General features: G+C 44.5%; 1 protein-coding gene across 1 annotated transcript in view; it reads left to right on the top strand.

Annotated features, from left to right (window-relative positions):
* LOC134393168 (nesprin-2-like) overlaps positions 1-25,288 on the top strand; it is a 272,899-nt gene that overhangs the window by 17,120 nt on the left and 230,491 nt on the right. Inside the window, exons 6-13 of the mRNA XM_063118134.1 lie at positions 731-806; positions 2,995-3,113; positions 5,887-6,010; positions 6,222-6,382; positions 8,496-8,643; positions 9,799-10,379; positions 14,221-14,400; positions 18,779-18,929. Of these exons, the coding sequence (XP_062974204.1) occupies positions 731-806; positions 2,995-3,113; positions 5,887-6,010; positions 6,222-6,382; positions 8,496-8,643; positions 9,799-10,379; positions 14,221-14,400; positions 18,779-18,929 (1,540 nt within the window). The remainder of the gene's footprint in view (positions 1-730; positions 807-2,994; positions 3,114-5,886; positions 6,011-6,221; positions 6,383-8,495; positions 8,644-9,798; positions 10,380-14,220; positions 14,401-18,778; positions 18,930-25,288) is intronic.

The following is a 25,288-nucleotide window of genomic DNA, read 5'->3' as shown; positions in this document are numbered from 1 at the left end:
ACCCCCCCCATTAAATACAAATTCCTGAATGGCCTTCCCCCCACTAACTGTTTCTCTTTCTCTCCCACAGAAGTGGATTTCCCTCATATACAAACAGATCTCATACACACACACACACACACACACACACACACACACACGCATCCTGGGCAGGGAAGTATTTCTTCTCCCTGCAATAGCCTGCTAAAATCTGTGGTTTCTTCTCCAAACTAACATGATTGAGAAGGAAACCACAGAGTTTGCTGGGCTAGAGCAGCCACTTCTCTTTGAGAGAAACCATGGAGTGCAGTCAGCTGGAGTGGCAAAAGGCGCTCTAGCCCAGGGGACCCCCAAACTTTTTGAAACCATGGGCATATTTGGGAATTTGAGAAACTGCCACCACAAAATGTCTAATCAGTGGATTGCCGCTTTGGTGACTACCTGACATGTCGATGGATCTTATCCAGCAAAAACGTCCGTTTCGCATCTGTTGGTCACAGCAACGTCTCATTAATAAGCAATTGTCTAATTTGGCTACCCTATTTCTTCGATTCTAAGACACACTTTTCCCCCCATATAAACATCTCTAAAAATGGGGTGCGTCTTAGAATCGCAGGTGTGTCTTAGTTTTTTTTTTTTCCTGTTGGTGGTACTGAAATTAGTGTGCGTCTTACAATCGATGGCGTCTTACAATCGAAGAAATACGGTAATTGCTGTTGTTAAGGCATTTTTGTTTTGTTTTTTAATGCAGAAGTTTTGCTCCTGCTTCTGCCAATGGAGGGGAGGCGCCTTCTCCAAATCCCCAAGATGAGCTTACTGCTGAAAAGGTAAGACGTTTGGATACACTTACGTTCATGCGCTTCCCATGTGACATTTTGCTTATATATAGGTTATCTCAGTGTAGGTAAAAGCCTGTTCCTTGTAATGCAGGAAGGGGAGTGTGTGAGCATGTGCATACGCACAGATCAAGGGACCAAAGTGTGTGGACAACATGCATGTGAAAGTCTTTTGCCACTCTTTGCATGGGACCATATGCACACTTTTTCTTTCATGGTGATTAACTCCATGTAAGAAAACAAGAATGTGGATAGGGAGACATTTTTCTCCCTCTCTCAAAATACTAGAACCCAATGGGGTCATCCCATGAAGCTGATGGGTGGGAGATCCACGACAAATAAAAGGAAGGACTTCTTCACACAGTGCATAGTTAAAAGATGGAACTCAATACCATAAGATGTGGTGATGGCCACCCATTTGGATGGCTTTAAAAAGGGGTTGGAGAAATTCCTGGAGGAGAAGGCTATCAAGGGCTACTAGTCCTGATGGCTATGTGCTGCCTCCAGTATTAGCGGCAGTAAGCCTGAGTGCACCAGTTGCTGGGGAACATGGGTGGGAGGGTGCTGTTGCACCATGTCCTGCTGGTCGACAGTTGGTTGGCCACTGTGTGAACAGAGTGCTGGACTAGATGGACCCTTAGTCTGATCCAGCAGGGCTCTTCTTACGTCCTTAAGCCAGTCCTTAAGCCATGTGCAACATAGCCCCTCCAATACATCTTGGGTATCAGAGGATGTTGGAAAAACTACAATGGTTTCTCTTTGGCGGAAGGGCCATAGCTCAGTGGTAGAGCATCTGCTTTGCATTCAGTGGTCCAGGTCCAGTCTGCGTCATCTCCAGGTAGATCTGGGAAAGACCTGTGCCTGGAACTCTAGAGAGACGCTGCTGGTCAGTTTAGACTGTGCTGGATGGACCAGTGGTCTGGCTCCGTATAAGGCATCTTCCTGTGTTTCCAAAGACAGCCCTTCGGTTTTCAGAGTCCATACTATTGAGGGGTTTATAATTCTGGGATAGCCCGTTGAATTAAGAATGCCATCTTTCTGGCGTTACTCTGTTGCAGGGGTAGGGAAAAGGTGGCACTGCAGATATTGTTGGACTCCCAACTCCCATCAGCTCCAGCCGACATAGTCAGGAATGATGGAAGTTGGAGTCCAACCACATCTGGGGGACCGGAGCGTCTCCACCACTGCTTTTTTGTGTGTTGCTGTTGTTGTATGTGCATCTGTTGTGAGTAGGGTTGAACCAAAGGTTCTAGAAGAAGAAGTTTTGTCTCAATTTCTTGGGGGTGGGGTGGGAGAGAATTTAGTCCCCTCTCCCAAATGGGGTGATTCCCTTCCAAATCCTTCAGAAGGTTTGAGAGCATAGCATTGATGGTGGTCCACTTTTCTTTTCTTTTCTTTCTTTCATTCATTCATTCATTCATTCATATACCGCCCCATATCTGAAGCTCTCTGGGTGGTTTACAGTAGTTAAAAACAGTGAACATTAAAAAGAAATATAAAAAAATGTAAAACCATCAAAAGCATAAAAACAACAATATCCGTTTAAAACAAACTATTCTGGGGTCAGTTAAAAGCTCAGCATATGCTGTTAACTGCCTGGGAGAAGAGAAAAGTCTTGAACTGACGCCGAAAAGATTACAGTGTTGGTGCCAGGCGAGCCTTGTCAGGGATAATTGGGGGGCCACCACTGAAAAGACCCTCTCCCTTTTTGCTATTTTACTGTATATTTGGCTTCATTGCTGCTCCTTGCAGTTGCTGCCAGCAACTAATTTTTCGTCCCAGATGCCCTGGGTACAATGTCATTCCAGGTATTCTGGCAAAAAACCTGCGGCTGCCACCCATTTGTACCAGAGCATCCCCAGCCTTCATGCATACGGGGTTTCCTTCTTCATCAACATGAAAACTTGCATGTTAGAGCTCCGTGCATGCTTTGGAGCAGATAGGAGGCTCTGAATTATGGCAAAGGAAAAGGATGGGGTGTGTGTGGAAATCCCTCGTAGTTTTAAAATCTTTTGCTTTTACATGTTTTAAAATAAAGCCTCAAGTCTCACAGATCAGGGTTGATTTTGGGTTCCCCCCCCCACCTGGAGAATTGTTAATCTCTAATTACATTGCATATCTGTTGCTATTTTTTAAAACTGATTTTAAGAATCAAAACTGATTTTGACGCTTTGTGCAGGGCCCAGGAGATGTTTCTCACAGCAATTTGGAACTCGAAAAGAAAGTTCAGAATGGAGGACATTGCGCAGAGATGTTTGGAAGAGATGGAGACTTGCCGTTGAAGAGTTTAAAAGAGAGGTACCTTTCACTAAAGAACAGAGAAGTGGCAAGAAATAAATTATAATTCAAAGTATCGGGAGCAAATTTCCAAAACCTTGTATCATCATCTTCATCTGAATACCACCCCATACCTGAAGCTCTCTGGGTGGTTTATATAAGATTAAAACAGTTAAAAACAATATACAAAAATTAAAACTACAAAAACATACAACATACACAGAAACGTACATTTAAAACAACTATAAACAGCTTTAAAAACAAATCTAGAAACAGTAAAGCTGATCACATATTGCTAAATGCCTGGGGAAAGAGCAACCTGGCGCTGAAAAGATAGCAATGTTGGCGCCAGGCGGGCCTCGTTGGGGAGATCTTCACTGGAGCAGTGTCTTCCTTCAGGGTAGCCTTGGTTTGGCTAGCTGGCTTCCAATTTGTTTGTAAAAGGGGACATAAAGAGCAACAATGGCCCTTCCTACACCTAAGGATTATCCCAGGCAAATGGAGGGATTGTCCCTGCCTGCTCCCGGGATTCCCTGTGTGTCATTTGGACGTACAGGGATGATCCCGGGATGATCCTGGGGAGAAAAGGCCGGTGTAGAAATGGCCATTGATTGTAAAAGGGGACCTTCTGATGTCAGACGTTTTGGCCTGGTTCAGACTTCATATTGGCCCACAATACGCTAAGTTATGATGTTTAAACGTTTTGAGCTAACTGATGGCTTAGCGTGTCATGTGAATGGCATTTTTCCTATCCATGGTGGCTACATAACCACGGTTTAACCATGCTCACTAAGCACTTGCTGCAAAAGGGTTTGCAGCCCTAACCATGGCTTAGCGTGTTGTCTGAACAGGGCAAATGTCTGCTCCAGCTGCAGAAGGGAGATTTAAGGCCTGGCTTCCCTTTGGCCCTCCTGGATTCTCCTCCCCTTACTTAGCCTCAGAAATGGACAGGAGGAGGGGTTTAATGAGCCCCTCCTCCTCCTTGGTCTCCTTGCTTGTATCTGCCGTATATAGCACTGCAACCGGCATAGGGCGGCCACTTAAGCATTGCTAAAAAGAAGAAGAGAGGAAATGCGTTGCCAAAGCAATGGAGGACACAGAACTGCATAAATTTGCATATGCTAATTTAGATGCGTAGGTGCCGATTTAGAAATTACGACTGTGACTTAAATAGGAATGCCCTGCATCTCACCACGTTGGGGAACACTGGGACCAGGTGACCTGTGTGTGTACCTGTTCCTGTCTGCTGTCCAGGTGTGATGTATTGCTGGGCAACATCCAGGCCTCTGCTGCTTGCCCTTCTTATGGGTCTTGATCTTTAAACTGGACTTGGGCTGGACAGCTGTTCAAATAGAAGTCCTCTATAAAGATCTTTGTAGATGGTCAAATAAAGCAGCACATTAAAGCAGTGCGATCTTGCTGGAGTCTCTGGCCCCTCGTGAGATTTCCTGGACTTCTGGTAGGTGGAGCTGTATGTTTTGCCACCATGGCAACTGGGCTGCCCCTCACCCTGTCATGCCCTTCTGGCTGTGGAGAATTGCACGGCTCCTTAAAGAGGCCACACTTATATCCTTGCCACCGCCATTGATGTGCTACCTGAGGTGGCAGGCAGAAGGGATGGGGAGGCAGTCTTCAGATTGGCTCCACACAGGAGGCTTGGGCGTGATTCTGGACAGCCCCCCATGTTTTTGTTATAATGGGCCCTTTCAGAAGACGCCTTAAACCATGACTTTAACCACGGTGATTAAGCCAGAAAGCCAGGCCGTGTTCAGAAGACACCTTAAACCATGGCTTTAACCACGGTGAATAAGGCCTTTTTGCTTTATTCACCGTGGTTAAAGCCATGGTTTAAGGTGTCTTCTGAACACGGCCTGGCTTTCTGGCTTAACCTCCATGGTTAAAGCCATGGCTTAAGGTGTCTTCTGAACGGGGCTATTGTGTTAAACTATAGATCAGGGATGTAGCCCTCCAGAGTTTGGGGCTGCAACTATGCTGGCTGGGGCTGATCGGAGTTGTAGGCCAAAACCCTGGAGGGCCACATATTGCCCACCCTTGCTATAGATAAGATGAGGTGATGGTGATAATATGTATTAAAGCAAGCAAGAGTCTACTAATCATCAGCATCAGCATCAATTCTAAGAAACAATAGACCATGTAACAAGAGGATGTAAAATTCTGGCAGGAATGGACTATCCAGGCAGACACAATATAGCTGCAAAAATAATTCGCCAATAACTGGCCGTCAAATTCAACCTTATCAAACAACCTACACCATACTATACATACTCACCCGAAACAATCTTGGAAAATGCAAAGCATAAAATATACTGGGACAGAACAATTCATATGGACAAGATAATTCTTTGCAACTGATCAGACGTAACAGTTATAGACAAAAAAGAAAAACACACGTACCTCATTGACATAGCAATGCCTAATGACAAAAACCATTGTAGAAAAGGAAGCGGAAAAGAAAGAAAAATATACACCGCTGTCTATGGAAGTTAAAGAACTATGGCAGCAGGAAAAGGTCACAATTATTCCATTAGTCACATCAGTCACCAGCATCACATCAAAAAACTGTACAAAATACATCCACACCAACATCCGGAAAGCAGTCATAATTAAAACATGCTCAATAGTCAGGAAATTCCTGAATCAGTAAAAGACAGCATGACTTCGCAAAATCCATCACGTTCATCTAGAAAAACTGCCATGAGCGAGAAAAGAGAGATAATAATTATATAAAATACACCTTTTCTGTGCCTAAAATTAAATCATGATTTCCCCCCAGCTATGATACAGAGAGGCATAAGCTGAAGCTTCACCTAAGCAGCATCAAAGAGAAAGTAGCTGCTGCTTGTACCGATGATGTGAAAGACATTGCCCGCCTTCAGAAAAAGCTGGATGAGCTAGAGGTAAATATATATATATAAAATCCTTTCCCCGCTTGTCATGTTTTTAGGGAGATCTCAGATTAATTGAGGACTGTGCATTAGCTCAATTCAGGCATTGTGCTTAAACCATAGACTGAAATCTTAAGAAAACATGACAGTATCTTTGGCTGCTCTGTGTGTGTTGCATTTGGAAAGACCCCCACACTGTTAACGTTCACACATCTTATTTTAGGCCTTAGAGGCTAAAGCTGATGCTTCCTGGAAACTGTCTGAATCGACGGCGTCTGAGCTAGAAAAACTTTCAGGCGAAGTAGAAACACCTGACAGCTCTGAAAACTCCAGGGAAGAACTGCTCAGAGAATGGAACGAGGTCCAGGCTGCTATAAATAAAAGGTACGCATTGGGGGTGGGTGGGAGCAGGCTAGCTGGGTGGGCACTGCGATAGAGACCAGATAATGCCTGCTGCACTGTGATGGATTTGAGCCGGACTGAGAACTCACTGCAAAGGGAGACGAAAGGAAGTTGGCTCCATGGAGTCTTATGCCGATTCATCTTGCATATGCGATCTTCTCTCTGGTGGAGAAGATGTTCATAGAATCACAGAATGGTAGAGTTGGAAGGGGCCTGAAAGGCCATCGAGTCCAACCCCCCCTGCTCAATGCAAGAATCCACCTTAAAGCATCCCTGGCAGATGGTTGTCCAGCTGCCTCTTGAAGGCCTCTAGTGTGGGAGAGCCCACAACCTCTCTAGGTCATTGGTTCCATTGTCATACTGCTCTAACAGTCAGGAAGTTTTTCCTGATGTCCATCCAGAATCTGGCTTCCTGTCACTTGAGCCCATGATTCCGTGTCCTGCACTCTGGCAAGTTCTTAGGGGGACTGAAAATTGTGGCTTTGCTTTCTTACACACATGTACACAGAGCTTGAAACGCTACCACATTTCTTCGATTCTAAGACGCACTCTTCCCCCCATATAAACATCTCTAAAAACGGGGTGTGTCTTAGAATCGCGGGTGCGTTTATTATTTCTTAGAATCACAGCTTTTTTTCTATTGGTGGTACTGAAATTAGTGTGCGTCTTACAATCGATGGCGTCTTAGTATCGAAGAAATACGGTGCTTAGCTTCGCTCCTCTTTGTCCAGGCTTCTGTCATCCCTCCAAATTGCCCATACCCATTTTTAAACCTTTCACTGGAGACATTTGGGCTAGAAACCTAGGGTGGGAATGAAAAGCTGAGTTCCCAGGGATACTGAATTCTATGCCTCATGCCAAATTCCATGCAAGTGCCAGGTTATCCTAAGGATCGTCTCCCCCCCTCCCCATATGTACCTGCCTGGATGCTAAGGTCATCTTCTGCGTTCCTTGTCCATGAGCCCCTGCCAAAGGAAGTGAAGCAGGTGGCTGCCGAGAAGAGGGCCTTTTCTGCTGTGGCACCACAGGTGTGGAATGAGCTTCCCAGAGAGGCTCGCCTGGTGCCTACGTTGTGCTCTTTCTCACGCCAGGCGGAGACCTTTTTATTTTCGCAGGCATTTTAGTCTTTTAGCTCTGTTGCTTTAAATCTGTTATTGTATTTTAAATCTCAGCATTGCTGCTAGGTTTTATTGTAGTTTGTACTTTTATATTGTTGTTTTAAGCTTTCAAATTTTATTGTGTGTTTTATGAGGTATTTTGTGGTTTTAATTGTTGTGAACCGCCCAGAGAGCTTCAGCTGTTGGGCAATATAGAATTGCAATAAATAGGCAAATAAAAAGAGAGGTCCGCCTGGCACCTACACTGTACTGCTTTCGTCGCCAGCTGAAGACCTTTTTATTCTCTCAGTATTTTAACACTTAATTTTAACTTAAATTTAAATTTTACTGTTCTAACGCTGTATTTTAATCTTATATCAATTTTGCTGCGTGGTTTTTATCCTGGTTGTGCTTTTTATACTGTATTTTGTAATTGTGCTTTTAACACGGTTGTTTTATGATGGTTTTAACTTTTGTGAACCGCCCAGAGAGCTTCGGCTATTGGGCGGTATAAAAATGTAATAAATAAATAAATAAATAAATAAAAGATACATAAAAATTGTGTAAATCATGGAACAGTATAATACAGACATCCCGGGCTTATTTATCCATTGCGTCATGTGTGGAGGCATTTCTTCGCTGGAAGTGTTCACAGGAGAAGAGCCTTTAGAGTGGTGGCCCCTTCTCTGTGGAACTCCCTGCCCCTGGAGGTCAGGCAGGCGCCAACAATAAGCTGCTTCTGGCACCTCCTGAAAACAACTCTGTTTCGAGAAGCCTTCCTTAAATGACTAGCCACTGTTTTTTCTGGTTCCTTTGTTTTTAAATTGAACAATTTTAATTTGCTTTTTAAAATCTTCTTTTTTTTACTGCTTATACCTATGTTCACTAAAAATATATTTATATATTAAATAGTATATAAATATTTTAAATAATAATAATAATAATAATAATAATAATAATAATAATAATAATAGTAATTTTCTCTTGCTGTCTTGTAGGATGGAGTCTTTAAAGGCTGCTTTGGCCCTTATTTTGCCAATAGAAAACAGGTGGGTTCTGCTGTGCAACTCAGATGAACAGCTCCGCAGGAGAGACATACCACAGAGCATGCTAAGCGGTACCGATCTTCCATTCAAGAAAGTGAAGGTTAGTAGTAGTAGTAATAATAATAATTTATTTATTTATTTATTTATTTATTACTCGCCTCTCCCTTTGGATCGAGGCGGGGAACAACATTAATACAGGAATCAACACATCTTAAAAATTCTTGATTTTTCATTGATCTGGGTAGGCCTGCTGGAAAAGGCTAGTCTTCAAAGCTGCCTTAAAATCACAGAGAGAGAGTAATTATGCTTCTGTGTTCCTTGGTGTGGTTCACGTCGGGCTTCCAATAATACCTAGGCAGAGGGTCAGCAACCTGTTTGGACCCATGGGCACATTTAGGAACTTGAGAGACTTTTAAATGGACATAAGGAAATAAGAGCCCTGCTGGATCAGACCGAGGGTCCATCTAGTCCAGCACTCTGTTCACACAGTGGCCAACGATCGGCCAGGGACCCACAAAGCAGGACACAGTGCAACAGCACCCTCCCACCCATGTTCCCCAGGAACTGGTGTATGCAGGCTTACTGCCTCGGATACTGGAGATTGCACTTAGCTATCAGGACTAGTAGCCATGGATAGCCTTCTCCTACTCCAGGAATTTATCCATCCCCCTTTTAAAGCCATCCAAATGGGTGGCCATCACTACATCTTGTGGCAGCGAATTCCATAGTTTAGCTATGCTCTGTGTGAAGAAGTCCTTCCTTTTATTTGTCCTGAATCTCCCACCAAACAGCTTCATGGGATGACCCCATTGGGTTCTAGCATTATGGTACTGGGGGGGAAATGTCTCCCTATCCACATTCTCCACACACCATGCATAATTTTGTACACCTCTATCAGGTCTCCCCTTAGCCTTATGCCAGGGATTAACTTCTAGGAACCTTCTAAATACAAAGCAAGTGTCCTGCCACTGTGCTGTGGGCCCATCTCTCATCCCCTAGATTTGACAGGTGTAATGGCTTGATAATGGGCCCATTCAGAAGACACTTTAAACCATGGCTTTAACCATGGTGGTTAAGCCAGAAAGCCAGGCCATGTTCAGAAGATACCTTAAACTATGGCAAATAAGGCCTTTTTGCTTTATTCACCATGGTTAAAGCTGTGGTTTAAGGTGTCTTCTGAACAGGGCCAATAAGTCCTTCACATAAGGTGCAGTTCTCATCCCCTGTCCCTGTTGTCATTCCCCCTGTGCTTCAGAAATTACAGGCGTCCATAGCAAATTGTATCGGACAGTGCAACCGACGAGAGGAAAACAGCCCCACAGGAGAGAAGGTTGACCCAATAGACTGGCAAGCAGCAGGCGCAGTGATGGGTGAATACAGGGCGAAGTTGGAAGAACTGGGCCGCAAGATAAAGGTCGTTGAAGCCATCCTGCAAGACCTTGAAACTTTTCTGGCTTTCCTGAAGCGCGTGAAACGGTCCGTGGATTTCTCGTCACCCCTGGGCCGTACCCCACAGCCAACGGAAGAAGACGCCCTGCAGGAGGTATCTCAGGTGAAAAAAGAGGCGAAATCTTTAGACGAGAGGTTGAAGCGAGCCAATATATCCTTGGAAGAGGCCGGAGGTGGTAAGAAGACGAGCTGCGAAGGGCTTGTCGCAGCTTTAGGCGTGAAGGAAGCCCCTGCTCTCGGCTCCTCAGAGGCCCAAGAGGCCACCCAGAACCAGGAGGAAGAATTCTCCTTGAAGAACAGCGAGCTCTCTAAAAATATTCAAGATATACGCGATAAGATCAGCAAATTAGGTTTGAGGGACCCTACAATTCCTGCTGTTCAGCAAAGGTGAGCAAACTTCTCTTTTCTTCCACCCCACTCTCATATGTGTTCAGTTTTTGTCAAGCTTCTTAAATATCTTTCGGCTCAAAATTTTAGGGAAGAGGATGAAAAAGGGGTGCCCTGGAATCAGGGGCCTATTTTGGGGGCGGGGCAGCAAAGTCCTTTGAAAGTTTTAGGAGAGTTATGGCTGATAGACATAGCGGAAGTTCACACCTTCCATTTTGTTCCTTATTTTTGTCCTTCCCTGTAGCAGTTGAAAAGCTCTTCATGACAGCCACCATTTTTTTGGCCTAATTATTATTATTATTATTATTATTATTATTATTATTATTATTATTATTAATTATTTATTTCTTACTGGCCTCTCCCTCTGGATCGAGGCTGGGAACAACATTAAACACAATACAATGCATAAAACTGGTTAAAAGAGCATATAAAACCGATACAATACTAAATTACAATCACAACCTCCTAAAATTCTTAGGTTTAAAATTCGTCTGGGTGGGCTTGCCGGAAGAGGCTAGTCTTTATGGCTGTCTTAAACTCAGAGAGAGTTTATTCCAGGAACGACGCTAAATTATGATGTAGCGTATTACCTGAGGTGGCTCCTAGTGTGTGGGGGAAACGGAAGGCCTCACTGGCGACAGCCATTTTTCTCCCAGAAGCCTGCTTGGAATAATACTGTGTAGTTTTGTAGCTCCATTCCAGGGTCATTCTGGAGTGGGGTGTGGAGCTTGCAGTGGCCCCACTGTTGCCTCAAGTGACAGCAGAAAAATAGTGGGAGGGGGGGAATGAAAAAAGTAAACTGGTGCCAGGAATGACAAGCCCTCCCCTTGCAACTTTCAAATAATTCCTTTGCCGCTCCCAAAGGGATGAAATAGAATAATAGAATCACAGAATCATAGAATAGTAGAGTTGGAAGGGGCCTACAAGGCCATCTAGTCCAACCCCCTGCTCAATGCAGGAATCCACCCTAAAGCATCCCCGACAGATGCTTGTCCAGCTGCCTCTTGAAGGCCTCTAGTGTGGGAGGGCCCACAACCTCCCTAGGTAACTGGTTCCATTGTCATACTGCTCTAACAGGAAGTTTTTCCTGATGTTCAGCCGGAATCTGGCTTCCTGTAATTTGAGACTGTTATTCTGTGTCCTGCACTCTGGGAGGATCGAGAAGAGATCCTGGCCCTCCTCTGTGTGACAACCTTTTAAGTATTTGAAGAGTGCTATCATGCCTCCCCTCAATCTCCTCGTCTCCAGGCTAAACATGCCCAGTTCTTTCAGTCTCTCTTCATAGGGCTTTGTTTCCAGACCTCTGATCATCCTGGTTGCCCTCCTCTGAACACGCTCCAGCTTGTCTGCGTCCTTCTTGAATTGTGGAGCCCAGAACTGGAGGCAATACTCTAGATGAGGCCTAACCAGGGCCTTCTAGAGAGGAACCAGTACCTCACGTGATTTGGAAGCTATACTTCTTTTAATGCAGTCCAAAATAGCATTTGCCTTTCTTGCAGCCATATCGCACTGTTGGCACCGCCTCTGTTTTTGCCACCAGTTTAGGGGGGAGCACGCAATCTTGAAAGGTGGCGAAGAATTGCTTTAAGTAAAATAATAAATAAGTAGATCTCGGCCCAATGTATTCAAGTGATCGGGATTACTTTCTAAGTTTGTTGACATTTCTTCTCCTAAAAACCTGACCCTAGAAGACTGTCATACAAGTGGGGGGAAGGAAACAATGGACCGGTTGGTGGACAGCAACAGGCGGGAAATAATCTGGCAGCAGAAATCAGTCAAGGGTTGGGCAGGTGGAACACTGGTTATCTCTCGGTTGGACTACTGCAACCTTCTTCTCTCTGGCCTTCCTTCGTCTCACATCAGTCCGCTGGTCTCTGTCCACCACTCTGCCGCTAAGATCATCTTCTTGGCCCGTCGCTCTGACCATGTCACTCCACTTCTGAAATCTCTTCATTGGCTTCCAATTCACTCCAGAATCCAATATAAACTTCTCCTGCTGACCTTCAAAGCTTTTCACGGCCTAGCTCCTGCCTATCTCTCCTCTCTCATCTCACACTATTGCCCCACTCGTGCTCTCCGCTCCTCTGATGCCATGCTTCTCGCCTGCCCCAGGACCTCCACTTCCCTTGCTCGGCTTCGTCCTTTTTCTTCTGCTGCCCCTTACGCCTGGAACGCTCTTCCAGAACACTTGAGAACTACAAACTCAATCACAGCTTTTAAAACTCAGCTAAAAACTTTTCTTTTCCCTATAGCTTTTAAATATTGAGTTTGTTCTGACTCTATACTGTTAGCTTCACCCCACCCGGTGCCTATTTACACTTCCCTGTGCCTGTTTGCATTCTCCTTCCCTCTTTATTGTTTACTGCAACTTTATTAGATTGTAAGCCTATGCGGCAGGGTCTTGCTTTTTACTGTGTTATCTGTACAGCACCATGTACATTGATGGTGCTATATAAATAAATAAATAAATAAATAATAATAATAATAATATCAAGGGCTGCTAGTCCTGATAGTTATATGCTGCCTCCAGGATCAGAGGCAATAAGCCTTTATACATCAGTTGCTGGGGAACATGGGCGGGAGGGTGCTGTTGCACCGTCTCCTGCTTGTGGGTGCCTGCTCGACAGCTGGTTGGCCACTGTGTGAACAGAGTGCTGGACTAGATGGACCCTTGGCTTGATCCAGCAGGGCTCTTCTAATGTTCTAATGTTCTAAAATCTAGGCAGCTTCCATCAATGGCAGCTTGCCCAAACGGAGGGCTCTTCTACACCAAGCAGGATATTCCACTATGAACGCAGTATGAAAGCGGAATATAAAAGGCAGGAGCCGCTACTGCTTTATAGCAGTATTGAAGTGCACTGACAACTGCTGGGGGCCAATGACACAGACCATATACCGCTTTCATACCACTATATCCCGCTTGGTGTGGCTCCTGCCTTTTATATACTGCTTTCGTAGTGGAATATCCTGCTTGGTGTAGATGAGCCCTGAGAGGTGTAGCACACCTAAGAGCTTTAGAGCAGGCAGTGGCATGGAAGTGGCATTAATACCCTGAACATTAGCAGCACTGTCAATAAAGCAAGAGGAAGGACTTCTTCACACAGCGCATAGTTAAATTTTGGAACTCACTACCACAAGATGTAGTGATGGCCACCCATTTGGATGGCTTTAAAAGGGGGTTGGAGAAATTCCTGGAGGTGAAGGCTATCAATGGCTACAGCTGGGAATGTTTAGCTTTGGGTGGGGGGAGGACGCTAAGGGGAGACATGATAGAGGTGTGCAAAATTATGCAGGGTGTAGAGAAGGTGGAGATTTTTCTCCCTCTCCCATAATAGTAGAACCCAATGGGGTCAACCCATGAAACTGATGGGTGGGAGATCCAAGACAAATAAAAGGAAGGACTTCTTCACACAGTGCATAGTTAAATTATGGAACTCACCACCGCAAGATGTAGTGATGGCCTCCAATTTGGATGGCTTTAAAAGGGGGGTTGGATAAATTCCTGGAGGAGAAGGCTATCAATGGCTACTAGCCCTGACGGTTGTGTGCTATTTCCAATATTCGAGGTAGTAAGCTTGTGTGCACCAGTTGCTGGGGAACATGGGTGGGAGGGTGCTGTTGCACCATGTCCTGCCTTGTTGGTCCCTGGACGATGGCTAGTTGGCCACTGTGTGAACAGAGTGCTGGACTAGATGGACGCTTGGTCTGATCCAGCAGGGCTCTTCTCATGTTCTTATGTTCTTAGTAAAAACCAGAGGCCCTTAAAACAACAACACGGCTGACCGACTGCATGAAAATAACACTTGGTTGCCATCTACTTCCTTCTGCTTTTCTACTCCAGGTTGAAGTCACTCAGTGAACTGCGGCAGAAGTTGGATCACCATGCTGCGGAAATGAGGTCCTTAAACGAAACAGCCAGCCAGCTTTCAAAGGTCACAAAGGCCCAGCAAGACGACATCCGACGGCAATGGAGGCACACAGAAGCCCTGTGGAAAGAGACCAAACACTCCATTGCAGAAAGGTCAGAGGCTAAGGCGGCAATCCAGTACATACATTACTTGGGAGTAAGTCCTATTGAACCTCAGTAGGACTTACCCCTGAACAGACCTCCTTAGGCTTGCACTGCACTGTAAATCTGTGCGATCTAGGAACTTTTGTAAACCATCCAGAGAGCTTCGGCTATGGGGTGGAATATTATTATTATTATTATTATTATTATTATTATTATTATTATTATTTATTGCATTTTTATACCGCCCAATAGCTGAAGCTCCCTGGGCGGTTCACAAAAACTAAAACAATTCAAAGTGTCAAACAAACAGTATAAAAACATGAGATAAAATACACATTAAAATGAATTAAAACATACCATACATGATTAAAATATCCTGAAAACATTCTAAAATTCCACTGGATAGGCCTGCCGGAATAGATCAGTCTTTATTGCTTTTTTAAATTCTAAAAGACTGTCAAGTTGAGGAATCTCCTCCGGCAGGCCATTCCACGGTCTGTAAATAATATAAATGTAATAAATAAATAAATAAATGTGTGAGAAATCCATTCTGTTGGATATGGGCGGGGGGAGATTTCTCTAGTTTGTCCCTACCTGGAAACAGACATGGATGTCCATCCATTTCCAGACTTGCAATGCATTCCACAGAACAGGAAAAAAAAACCCACATCTGATAAAATGCACAGGTTTGAAAAGCGTGCAAAGAAAAATGCATACATTTCAAATCTGTGTACAAACATGCTTTGGTCAATGGGTGGATGCATACCAAAAATGCACCCAAAAAAATCTGTACAGATTTTTCCCCATGAAGAAAGCACAAACATCCGCACAGAATGGACTGGAGGTAGAAAAAGGAGAAAATCTATGGTAGCGGACCTATAGAATCATAGAATCATAGAATAGCAGAGTTGGAAGGGGCCTACAAGGCCATTGAGTCCAACCCCCTGCTCATTGCAGGAATCCACCCTAAAGCATCCCTGACAGGTGGTTGTCCAGCTGCCTCTTGAAGGCCTCTAGTGTGGGAGAGCCCACAACCTCACCAGGCAACTGATTCCATTGTCGTACTTCTCTAACAGTCAGGATGTTTTTCCTGATGTCCAGCCGGAATCTGGCTTCCTTTAACTTGAGTCCATTATTCCGTATCCTGCACATCTGTCCATTCTTTGAGGCCCAGCATTGGGGAAAAGGTAGGATACAAATAAATATCATAGTAATAATATAATAATACTGTGACTTCATGCTACGTTTCTTGGAAATGTAGTCACATTCAGAAAGCAGGGAGGAGAAGGCATGATTGGATTCTACCTGATATAAAAACTTGCCTTTTGATGGAAAATTGTCATGCCAAGGGACTCTCTGACGTGGAGGTTGTGCCACGGAGGAGCATTCAGACATGAAGTTCTTCTGCTTGCATTCTGGGTGACCCAATCCAGAGAGGGCTGTGCCTGTGCAACTTCATACTTCTGAACAGGTAGTATTAACTGGAGTTGTGTGTTTACTTTTTTAAATCGTGGCTGCAATGCTTTACGCATGTCCCTTGGAGTAAGTAGGGCTTATATCCGAGTAGACACGTAAAAGAGAGTTGCAGTGTAAGTTTCCCTCAGAGCAAATGGTATTGCGATATGGTGATTTATATACAACCTTATTTAGTTATTGCCAGACTGGGCTTCTGGCCAATAACCTTATAGCAGAGTATTTGCAACGTTTTCCAGCAAAGTCAGCACAGACACAGATTAAGACTGAGATTTTTACTTGGTTTAAACAAACCTTTACTGGCATATAAAAATATAATTTAGTTATGGGAATCACAAATACAAATACATACGGTCAGTCAATACAGCACTGATACATCTGATGGAGTGATCATTTCTGAGTGATGGAGTGATACATGTACATGGGAATACATTCCTTTTATAGGCTAACTGTACAGTGATGCAACTGCTTGCAATCCCTTAATTGAAACAATCAAGTTACCAATTATTCATCATGACATCAATGTCCAGGTGCAACGTTGACCTTTAAGTTTTCTGCTGAGTCTTCTGATTCCTCCAGCTCCTCAGCAATTAGTAAATCCATGGAAACATAACCAGAACCCTAATCCAGGATTTCAACAAATGGGTGCCAAGAGAAGCTTCTTCTCAGGGGGAAGAGCAGCTTGAGGGAATGAGAGCCAGTGTGGTGTAGTGGCTAAAGTGTTGGACTGGGAGTCGGGAGATCCGGGTTCTAGTCCCCATTCAGCCATGGAAACCCACTGGGTGACTTTGGGACAGTCACAGACTCTCAGCCCAGCCTACCTCACAGTGTGGTTGTTGTGAGGATAAATTGGAGAAGAGGAGGATTATCTACGCCACCTTGGGTTCCTTGGAGGAAAAAAGGCGGGATATAAATGCAACAAATAAATAAATAAATTATATCCCCTAGTTCACAAAGGAGAGGAAAAGGTTCTCAGGATGCAAAAATAAGTTTATTAACCAGATTCTTGACACTTTTCGGACTGTCCCTTATTTTGAGGCCTTCGTCAGGTGGTGTAACGTTAATACCATATTTCTTCGATTGTAAAACGCCATCGATTGTAAGACACACACTAATTTCAGTACCACCAACAGGAAAAAAAAACCCTAAGACACACCCGTGATTCTAAGACGCACCCCATTTTTAGAGATGTTTATATGGAGAAAAAAGTGTGTCTTAGAATCGAAGAAATAGGGTAATAAGAAGATACAAACGCGACAAGACATAGTAATAACACATATTTTCAAAATTGCTTGATGGAACACATTGCCACAAGGGCCTATGCGTATATTACAATATTAAAAAAATGAGTAAAGTCTGCCATAATGCTAAGATATAACATATAATTTCTTTCTTACTGTCAGCAGAGTTCTAAGGCAGGGATTCAGAACCTCAACACATGGGCAAATCCATCTCTCCAGAATCCCCCATCCCAATTCTAAAAAGTTGAAATGTCTCTTTATGCTACAATATGCTGGTATTTATTTCAGGCTGAAAAGGGTTCTGCACTGCTGCCCTAAGTGGAAAGAAAACTTCCCTTCCCTTTCCTTTTCATAAAAGCTCCGATTCCCTGGACCTGAACGGATGCACTGTTTTCTGTGCTAAAACCTCGATTCCTTCATGTATTAAGAAGAGCCCTGCACTCTGTTCACGCAGTGGCCATCCAGCTGACAACCAGGGACCCACAACAGGACACAGCAACAGTGCCCTCCTACCCATGTTCCCCAGCAACTATGTATAGAGGCTTACTGCCTCGGACACTGGAGGCAGCACACAGCCATCAGGACTAGTAGCCCTTGATAGTCTTCTCCTCCAGAAACCCCCTTTTAAAGCCAACCAAATTGGTGGTCATCGCTACATCTTGTGGTAGCGAATTCCATTATGCCCTCTGTGCTTAGGAAGTACATCCTTTTATCTGTCCTAAATCTTCCACCAATCAGTTTCATGGGTTGACCCCATTGGGTTCTACTATGGGGACAACACGTTAGTCAGCGCAGTGTGAAAACTCCACTCAATGGTTGAGTTTTTAGGAGGTATTCCCCACCCAACAGGTTCTAACTCCACCATTGTGTGACTGTGGGCTCCCTTGGAGTTGAGTAAAATCTATCGCGATGTTTGATTGACAGTAGAAAGTTTTGAAATTCAGAGTCATAGAAATTTGCAGGATGCCGGGCTAGATAGGACTTTGGCCTGATCCATACCCGTTCTTCGTAGTTCTTATATTTAGAGTGGGGGATATTTCAACATAAGAACATAAGAAGAGCCCTGCTGGATCAGATCAACGGTCCATCTAGTCCAGCACTCTGTTCACACAGTGGCCAACCAGCCATTGGCCAGGGATGAACAAGGCAGGACGTGGTACAACAGCACCCTCTCGCCCATGTTCCCCAGCAACTGGTGCACACAGGCTTACTACCTCGAATACTGGAGATAGCACCCAACCATCAGGGCCAGTAGCCATTGATAGCCTTCTCCTCCAGGAATTTATCCAACCCCCCTTTTAAAGCCATCCAAATTGGAGGCCATCACTACATCTTGCGGTGGTGAGTTCCATAATTTAACTGTGCACTGTGTGAAGAAGTCCTTCCTTTTATTTGTCCTGGATCTCCCACCAATCAGTTTCATGGGTTGACCCCATTGGGTTCTACTATTATGGGTGAGGGAGAAAAATCTTCACCTTTACACCCTGCATAATTTTGCACACCTCTATCATGTCTCCCCTTAGCATCCTCCCCGCCCCCCCCAAAGCTAAACATTCCCAGCTGTTGCAGCCTCCCCAAACCCACAAAGAAGTCACGTCTCTAGGCTTAGGCAATCCTGAAAATGCATTAATCATTTATTTATTGATTTATTTTGCTTTGTTTCCTTTCCATAGGCTGGAACACTGTGCTCGGGTGATAGAGCTCTTGAAGCAATATCACGGCTGCAAAAACTGCCTGGCGAACATTATTCTGAAGCAAGAACAGGCCCTGTCCCAGCAAGTGTCTTACATGGGGAAAGAGAACCTGCAGAGGATCATTGCCAAGGTGAACTCTTTGGGGGGAAACTCTTTTAAGACAAGAGCCGGTTCCTGCAGTTCTGTGCAAATGAATCACAGCCCTGCAAAATTTGATGCCGGCCGCGGAATATAATGTTCCAAGGATCTTAGCTTTCGTTTTTAACAAAAAAAAAGTATGTTATGCCTGCTAAGTTGGCTTTAAAGCAACCTTCTCTTACCTGGTACTGCCCGGAGGTTGTGGACTACAGGTGTGTGCAGCACATTTCATTAGGGTGCACAGCCAGGGGATTTTTTTTTTTAAAAAAAGGTGATCGTTTATTGAATACTCAATCATAAAGGACATTCTTTTTATTCATTCATTTATTAAACACTGTAGACACTGATGCTCTACCCCGCGTCCAGCTTGCTTAGAATCATAGAACAGTAGAGTTGGAAGGGGCCTATAAGGCCATCGAGTCCAACCCCCTGCTCAATGCAGGAATCCACCCTAAAGCATCCCTGACAGATGCTTGTCCAGCTGCCTCTTGAAGGCCTCTAGTGTGGGAGAGCCCACAACCTCCCTAGGTCACTGGTTCCATTGTCATACTGCTTTAACAGTCAGGAAGTTTTTCCTAACTGGCTTCCTATTGACCATGGGAGGGCCTTTGCAGGTGAGGTGGGGGGACGATGAGGAGATGACCCTCAAGCTCCATCGTTGGTGGGGCTTTGTGGTGACACCGGCCAGAAGAGGGGCTTACGGGGCGATATTAGCCTTCGTGGGCCCTTTCTCCTGGCCTCTTTGAAGTGTGGCTCCCGGCAGAGAGGCTTCCCTTTCACTCCTGCTGCTGGGAGCAAAGGCATGCTGTTGGCAGCAGAGCAGCCGGAGGGCGGCCGGAGGACCATTCGCGCTGCGTCTGGATCCCCCTCTGGATCCCTACTCAATGCCCCCTCGATATGGTGCTTATTGCTTGAGACATTAGGGTGGGCCTGGGCACAACCCTCGAGCACGCCTATGTTGTGGACTGAAATTCCCGTCATTCCCAGCCTGGCTAGGAATGATGGGAGTTGCAGTCCAACCCATCTTGAGGGTACTAGGTTGGGGCAAGGCTGCTTGTAAGTACAAGGGTGACACCTGCCGTGGAGGCAAAAGAATTGGCCATTAACATCTCCACTGCACCGGAGCAGGTCTTTCGTGTATGGGATATATACACCAGGAGGATCATCAGACTGGGGAGGGGAATCGTGTTTCCCTACCGTCGCTTTGCCTCCTGCTTCTGTCCCACAATAGGAACGAACAGCTCCCTCTTTCTTCACACAGGGAAGAAAGAGGAAGCAAGCAACGACCACGTGGCCCATTCAGTGAGTGTTTTTATCATGCCGCTTCTCCTGCACACAGCAGGAAATGGCGGCAAGTTTTGTTACAGCCCCCCCCCCCCAAATAATCGGATTTTCCGGGTCTTTTTTTGTGATGGAAAAATGAGCAGAAGGAGAGGGGGAGGGGGACGGCGTGGCCCAAAGGACCCCCGAACGTCTCTGAGTGGCCAGTAATGCGTGTGCAATAAAACGCTGGTCTGGTGACAATGCAGGATGTGTCCCGAACCGGGAAGCCCAGCAGTCAATCACTGGTGCCTTTACTCCTGTACCTATGTCAGTGTTTTCCATATAGTTTGCTCAAGGTGAAAACCAAAATAATGCAGTGGGGGGGGGGGGAACCAGAACAATGAATCTCAATTTGCGCAGTGTTTCTTCTGCAAGCCTGGCAAAGTAAGCGCTGTGGTTTGAGTGCGCCTTCCCAGCTGCAGTACCAGCCTGCCTGAACACTCAAGTCAGCTGGATAAATTCCTGGAGAAGGCTACTAATGGCTACTAGTCCTGATGGCTCTATGCCATTGCCAGCAGCTGAAACTGTTGAGCTTTCAATGAACCACCATCTCCGTACATACAGAGGGGCAAATATAGCACCTGTAGCACCCTAAACTAACCCCAAACCTGACCTCTGACCTTACCGCTTGGCGTAGTCGGCGGTATCAGAGGCAGTATGCCTACGTACACCATTTGCAGGAGGGTGCTGTTGCCCTCGTGCACTGCTTGTGGGTTGCTGGTCAACAGCTGTTTGGCCACTGGGACCCTGTTCAGATGACATGCTAAGCCATGGTGGAAAAGCATTTTGAGCTAAAAAGAAACCAAATGCACAGTTACAAGATGGGGGATAATTGGCTCAGCAATACTACAAACGAGAAGGATCTTGGAATTGTTGTAGATCACAAGCTGAATATGAGCCAACAGTGTGATGTGGCTGCAAAAAAAGCACATGCCGTTTTGGGCTGCATTAATAGAAGTAGAGCTTCCAAATTGCACGAGGTACTGGTTCCCTTCTATTCAGCACTGGTTAGGCCTCATCTTGAGTGTTGCATCCAGTTCTGGGCACCACACTTCAAGAAGAATGCAGTCCCTTACGCCTGGAACGCTCTTCCAGAACACTTGAGAACTACAAACTCAATCACTGCTTTTAAGACTCAGCTCAAAACTTTTCTTTTCCCTATAGCCTTCAAATATTGAGTTTGTTCTGACTCTATACTGTTAGCTTCACCCTACCCGGTGCCTGTTTACACTTCCCTGTGCCTGTTTGCATTCTCCTTCCCTCCTCATTGTTTACTACAACTTATTAGATTGTAAGCCTATGCGGCAGGGTCTGGCTATTTACTGTGTTATCTGTACAGCACCATGTACATTGATGGTGTTATATAAATAAATAATAATAATAATAATAACAAGCTGGAGGGGGTTCAGAGGAGGGCAGCAAGGATGATCAGGAGTCTGGAAAGAAAGCCCTGTAAGGAGAGGCTGAAAGAACTGGGCATGTTTAGCCTGGAGAAAAGAAACTGAAGGGAGACATGACAGCAATCTTCAAATACTTAAAAGGTTGTCCCACAGAGGAGGGCCAGGATCTCTTCTCGATCCTCCCAGAGTGCAGGACACGGAATCATGGGCTCAAGTGACAGGAAGCCAGATTCCATCTGGACATCAGGAAAAACTTCCTGACTGTTAGAGCAGTACGGCAATGGAACCAGTGACCTAGGGAGGTTGTGGGCTGTCCCACACTAGAGGCCTTCGAGAGGCAGCTGGACAGCCATCTGTCAGGGATGCTTTAAGGTGGATTCCTGCATTGAGCAGGGGGTTGGACTTGATGGCCTTATTAGGCCTCTTCCAACTCTACTATTCTATGATTCTATGATTATGGCTTAGTGTTTTGTGTGAACCATGATGTAGTGTTTCATTTCTAACCATGATGGCTACATGACCACAGTTTAAACACGCTCACTAACCATGCTCTACAAAAGGGTTAGCAGCCTAACCATTTATTTTTATTGATTTATTAAAACATCTGCCCTATATCACTGGGATCTCAATGATAAAATCATACAAACAGTATAAAACAACAAATATGCACTGCTAAAAAAAAAATTAAACCGTTAATCTGGATAAAACCAGTATAGAATTTAAAAGCAGTAGAAACAACCAATTTGCAAGCTTGGTAAATTTAGCCATCAAAGGCTTTGTTAGAAAGCTATGTTTTAACTTGGGGCTGAAACGAAGCCAGCACTGGCGCCATTTGGGCCTCCCAGGGGTGGGCGGATTCCGCAGCCAGTGTGCCACTGCAGAGAAAGCCCTCTGCCATGTCCCACCAGAGCATATGTCTCATGTTGGTGGGACATGGAAGAGGGCTCCTCCAATAGATCTCAAGTCTCGGGCAGGCATATAGAAGCCTAACAAGCGCTTAGCATGTTGTCTGAAGAGGCCCTGTGTGAACAGAATACTGGACTAGATGGACCCTTGGCCTGATCCAGCAGGGCTCTTCGTCTGACCCCCAAGGGCCAGTCCCTGCCCATAGAAAGCCCTAGACCAGAGGTGGGAACTTCTTTCCTTCCAGATGCTGTTGGGCTGCAATTCCCATCAGCCCCTGGCAGCATAGTTAATTGGGATGATGGAAGTTGCAGTCTAACAACAGTCTAACTAGTAGACTCAGTATCTCTCAGTATTTTAACAGTCTATACATTATTTTAACTTTGCTGTTTTAAATTTGTGTTTTTGCACTGCTGTTGATTTTTATCCTGGTTGTGTTTTTATATTGTATTTTATATCATGTTTCTATACTGTTGTTTTATTCTTCGAATGGTTTTAATTTTTGTGAACCGCCCAGAGAGCTTCGGCTATTGGGCGGTATAGAAATGCAATAAATAAATAAAATAAAAACACTGAACCCTAAATATAAGCAATCTGTTATGTACACACTCACCTAGGAGTCAGCCCCATGGAATTACCTGTATTGTATCTGTCTTTCTACACCTTGAAGGGTAGCAGGTGCATGGATCTCTTCTGGCAGGCCTATCCAGTGGAATTTTAGGATGCTTTTAGGATGTTTTTAGTATGTTTTTAGGAAGTTTTAACAATGTATACTGTGTTTGATTAATATTTTACATATTTTATATTTGTTGTTGTTCCTTGCCTCGATCAAGATGGAGAGGTGGGTTAGAATTTTTTTATTATTACCCTATTTCTTCGATTCTGAGACGCACTTTTTTCCCATGTAAACATCTCTAAAAATGGGGTGCGTCTTAGGTGTTTTTTTCTGTTGGTGGTACTGAAATTAGTGTGCGTCTTACAATTGATGGCGTCTTACAATCGAAGAAATATGGTGGTATTATTATTATTATTATGGTGGGGGAGAATTAAATTGTGGAAATGGCATGATGGGAAGGGTTAATCCCTTCTTCCAGTGCTATGATCCCAGCTGAGTGCTCTCTCTCTCTCTCTCACACACATACACACACACACACATGCAAATGCACACTGGCAGTTTTGAAGTCTTTAATTAAAAAATAAGACATTGGGAGATCCCGTCACAGGCCTGCCACATCATGCCTGATTTGGCTCTCAGTGCATCAATATCTTTTCAAAGACAGCAGAATTCTGTGCTTCTTTTCCCCATCCAAAGGATAGCGAGCGGTGTTCCCTAGTCATCTGTTGCTTCAAGACCTTCGCCCTACTTTCCCACCGTCTGGCAGAGAACAGACTTCATTGTCTGCTGGAAAACAAAGACCTCATTAATGAGTGTTGTCTAATTGCCAGACGCTAGAGGTCAGTGTTTCAGTGCCTGGTTCTTATGTGCTTTTGGTAAACATCCCTTCCTGCACAAAGAAGCAGCATTAGAGGGCTGAAACGGAAATTTTAAACAAACAAACAAACATGATACCACGTTGTCTCCAGAAAGGTAATTTCGCCGATGCGATTCAATCAGTCGAAACCGGTGATCGGCTCAGGAAACCGTACTACAGTTCTCATCCGTGAGAATCTGGCGTTCATTGAAAAATACTTTGCTTTATTATTTTATAAAGCACCTTCAATATATAGGATGTTTTATGGAGTTTCATAAGGAAAGGAGAGAAAAATCAGGTCTCTGCTCCCCGGGAGCTTACAATGTAGATTTTGACTGTAGGAAAGACAACAGGAGAGTGAGAGGAAAGTGAGACAAATTTAGGAAGCGATACAAATGTGATGGCAGATTTGAATTTTGTTCATGCAGTATGTTTTTCAAAATACATGTCAGTTTCCCTGAAAGCCCCAAATTAACTCAGGTTGGTCGAGCAATTGATCTTTTTAAAGAACAACATTCCGCTCATAAAATTTTGCAATCATCATCACCACCATCACCGGCGTCATCTTTTGTTTTTATAGCACGTAGAGGGATTTCAGGGTTGTAGAACAATGATTAAAAACCACAAGCACACAATTATGGACCCACAAAGGGGCCAAGGAAGAAGGAGGAGGGCTTAGGGACCCAGGAAAAGGGCCTGTGCAGCCCTGAGGGAGGGCGGTATCCATGATGACATTTTCTCAAATAGAATGACAATAGGTTGCTTTATGGATTTAAGCAAAAATGCTCAGATCTTTAATTAAAAAATGGCCAAAATGGTATCGTCGCCCATTTTAAGTTTTTTTTGAGGGGGACCTTATTTTTGACAAGGAAAGATGTTTTTGGACAAAGCTGATGAGCCAAATAAATGAGATCTCACATGGTGCCTGCTGGCACCCACAGAATTGCTTTCTATGTTTGAAAGGAGGGACTGAAAAGGAAAAGAGGGAGTTCTTATTTCACCTGTTTATGCCTTCTAGAATAATTTACACAAAATGTAAACAGAAATGCTCCCATGTTAAATAGGTGGCTGATATTAATGTTTCATTGATGCTTTCTGCCGGTCATTCTTTTTCTTCCCTTAGTGCTCTTTGGTCGCTCTTTTGAATGCTTGCTTCGTGATGCTGTGCTTATCCTTTTGTTGTTTTCAGGATGGAAGGATTGTGAGGTGGGATATAATTTTAAATGAATGAAACAGATGAACAAATAAATTAA

The sequence above is a fragment of the Elgaria multicarinata genome, chromosome 2 (assembly GCF_023053635.1).
Source record: "Elgaria multicarinata webbii isolate HBS135686 ecotype San Diego chromosome 2, rElgMul1.1.pri, whole genome shotgun sequence".
Classification (NCBI taxonomy): domain Eukaryota; kingdom Metazoa; phylum Chordata; class Lepidosauria; order Squamata; family Anguidae; genus Elgaria; species Elgaria multicarinata.
This window is presented reverse-complemented; position numbering and strand designations above follow the sequence as displayed.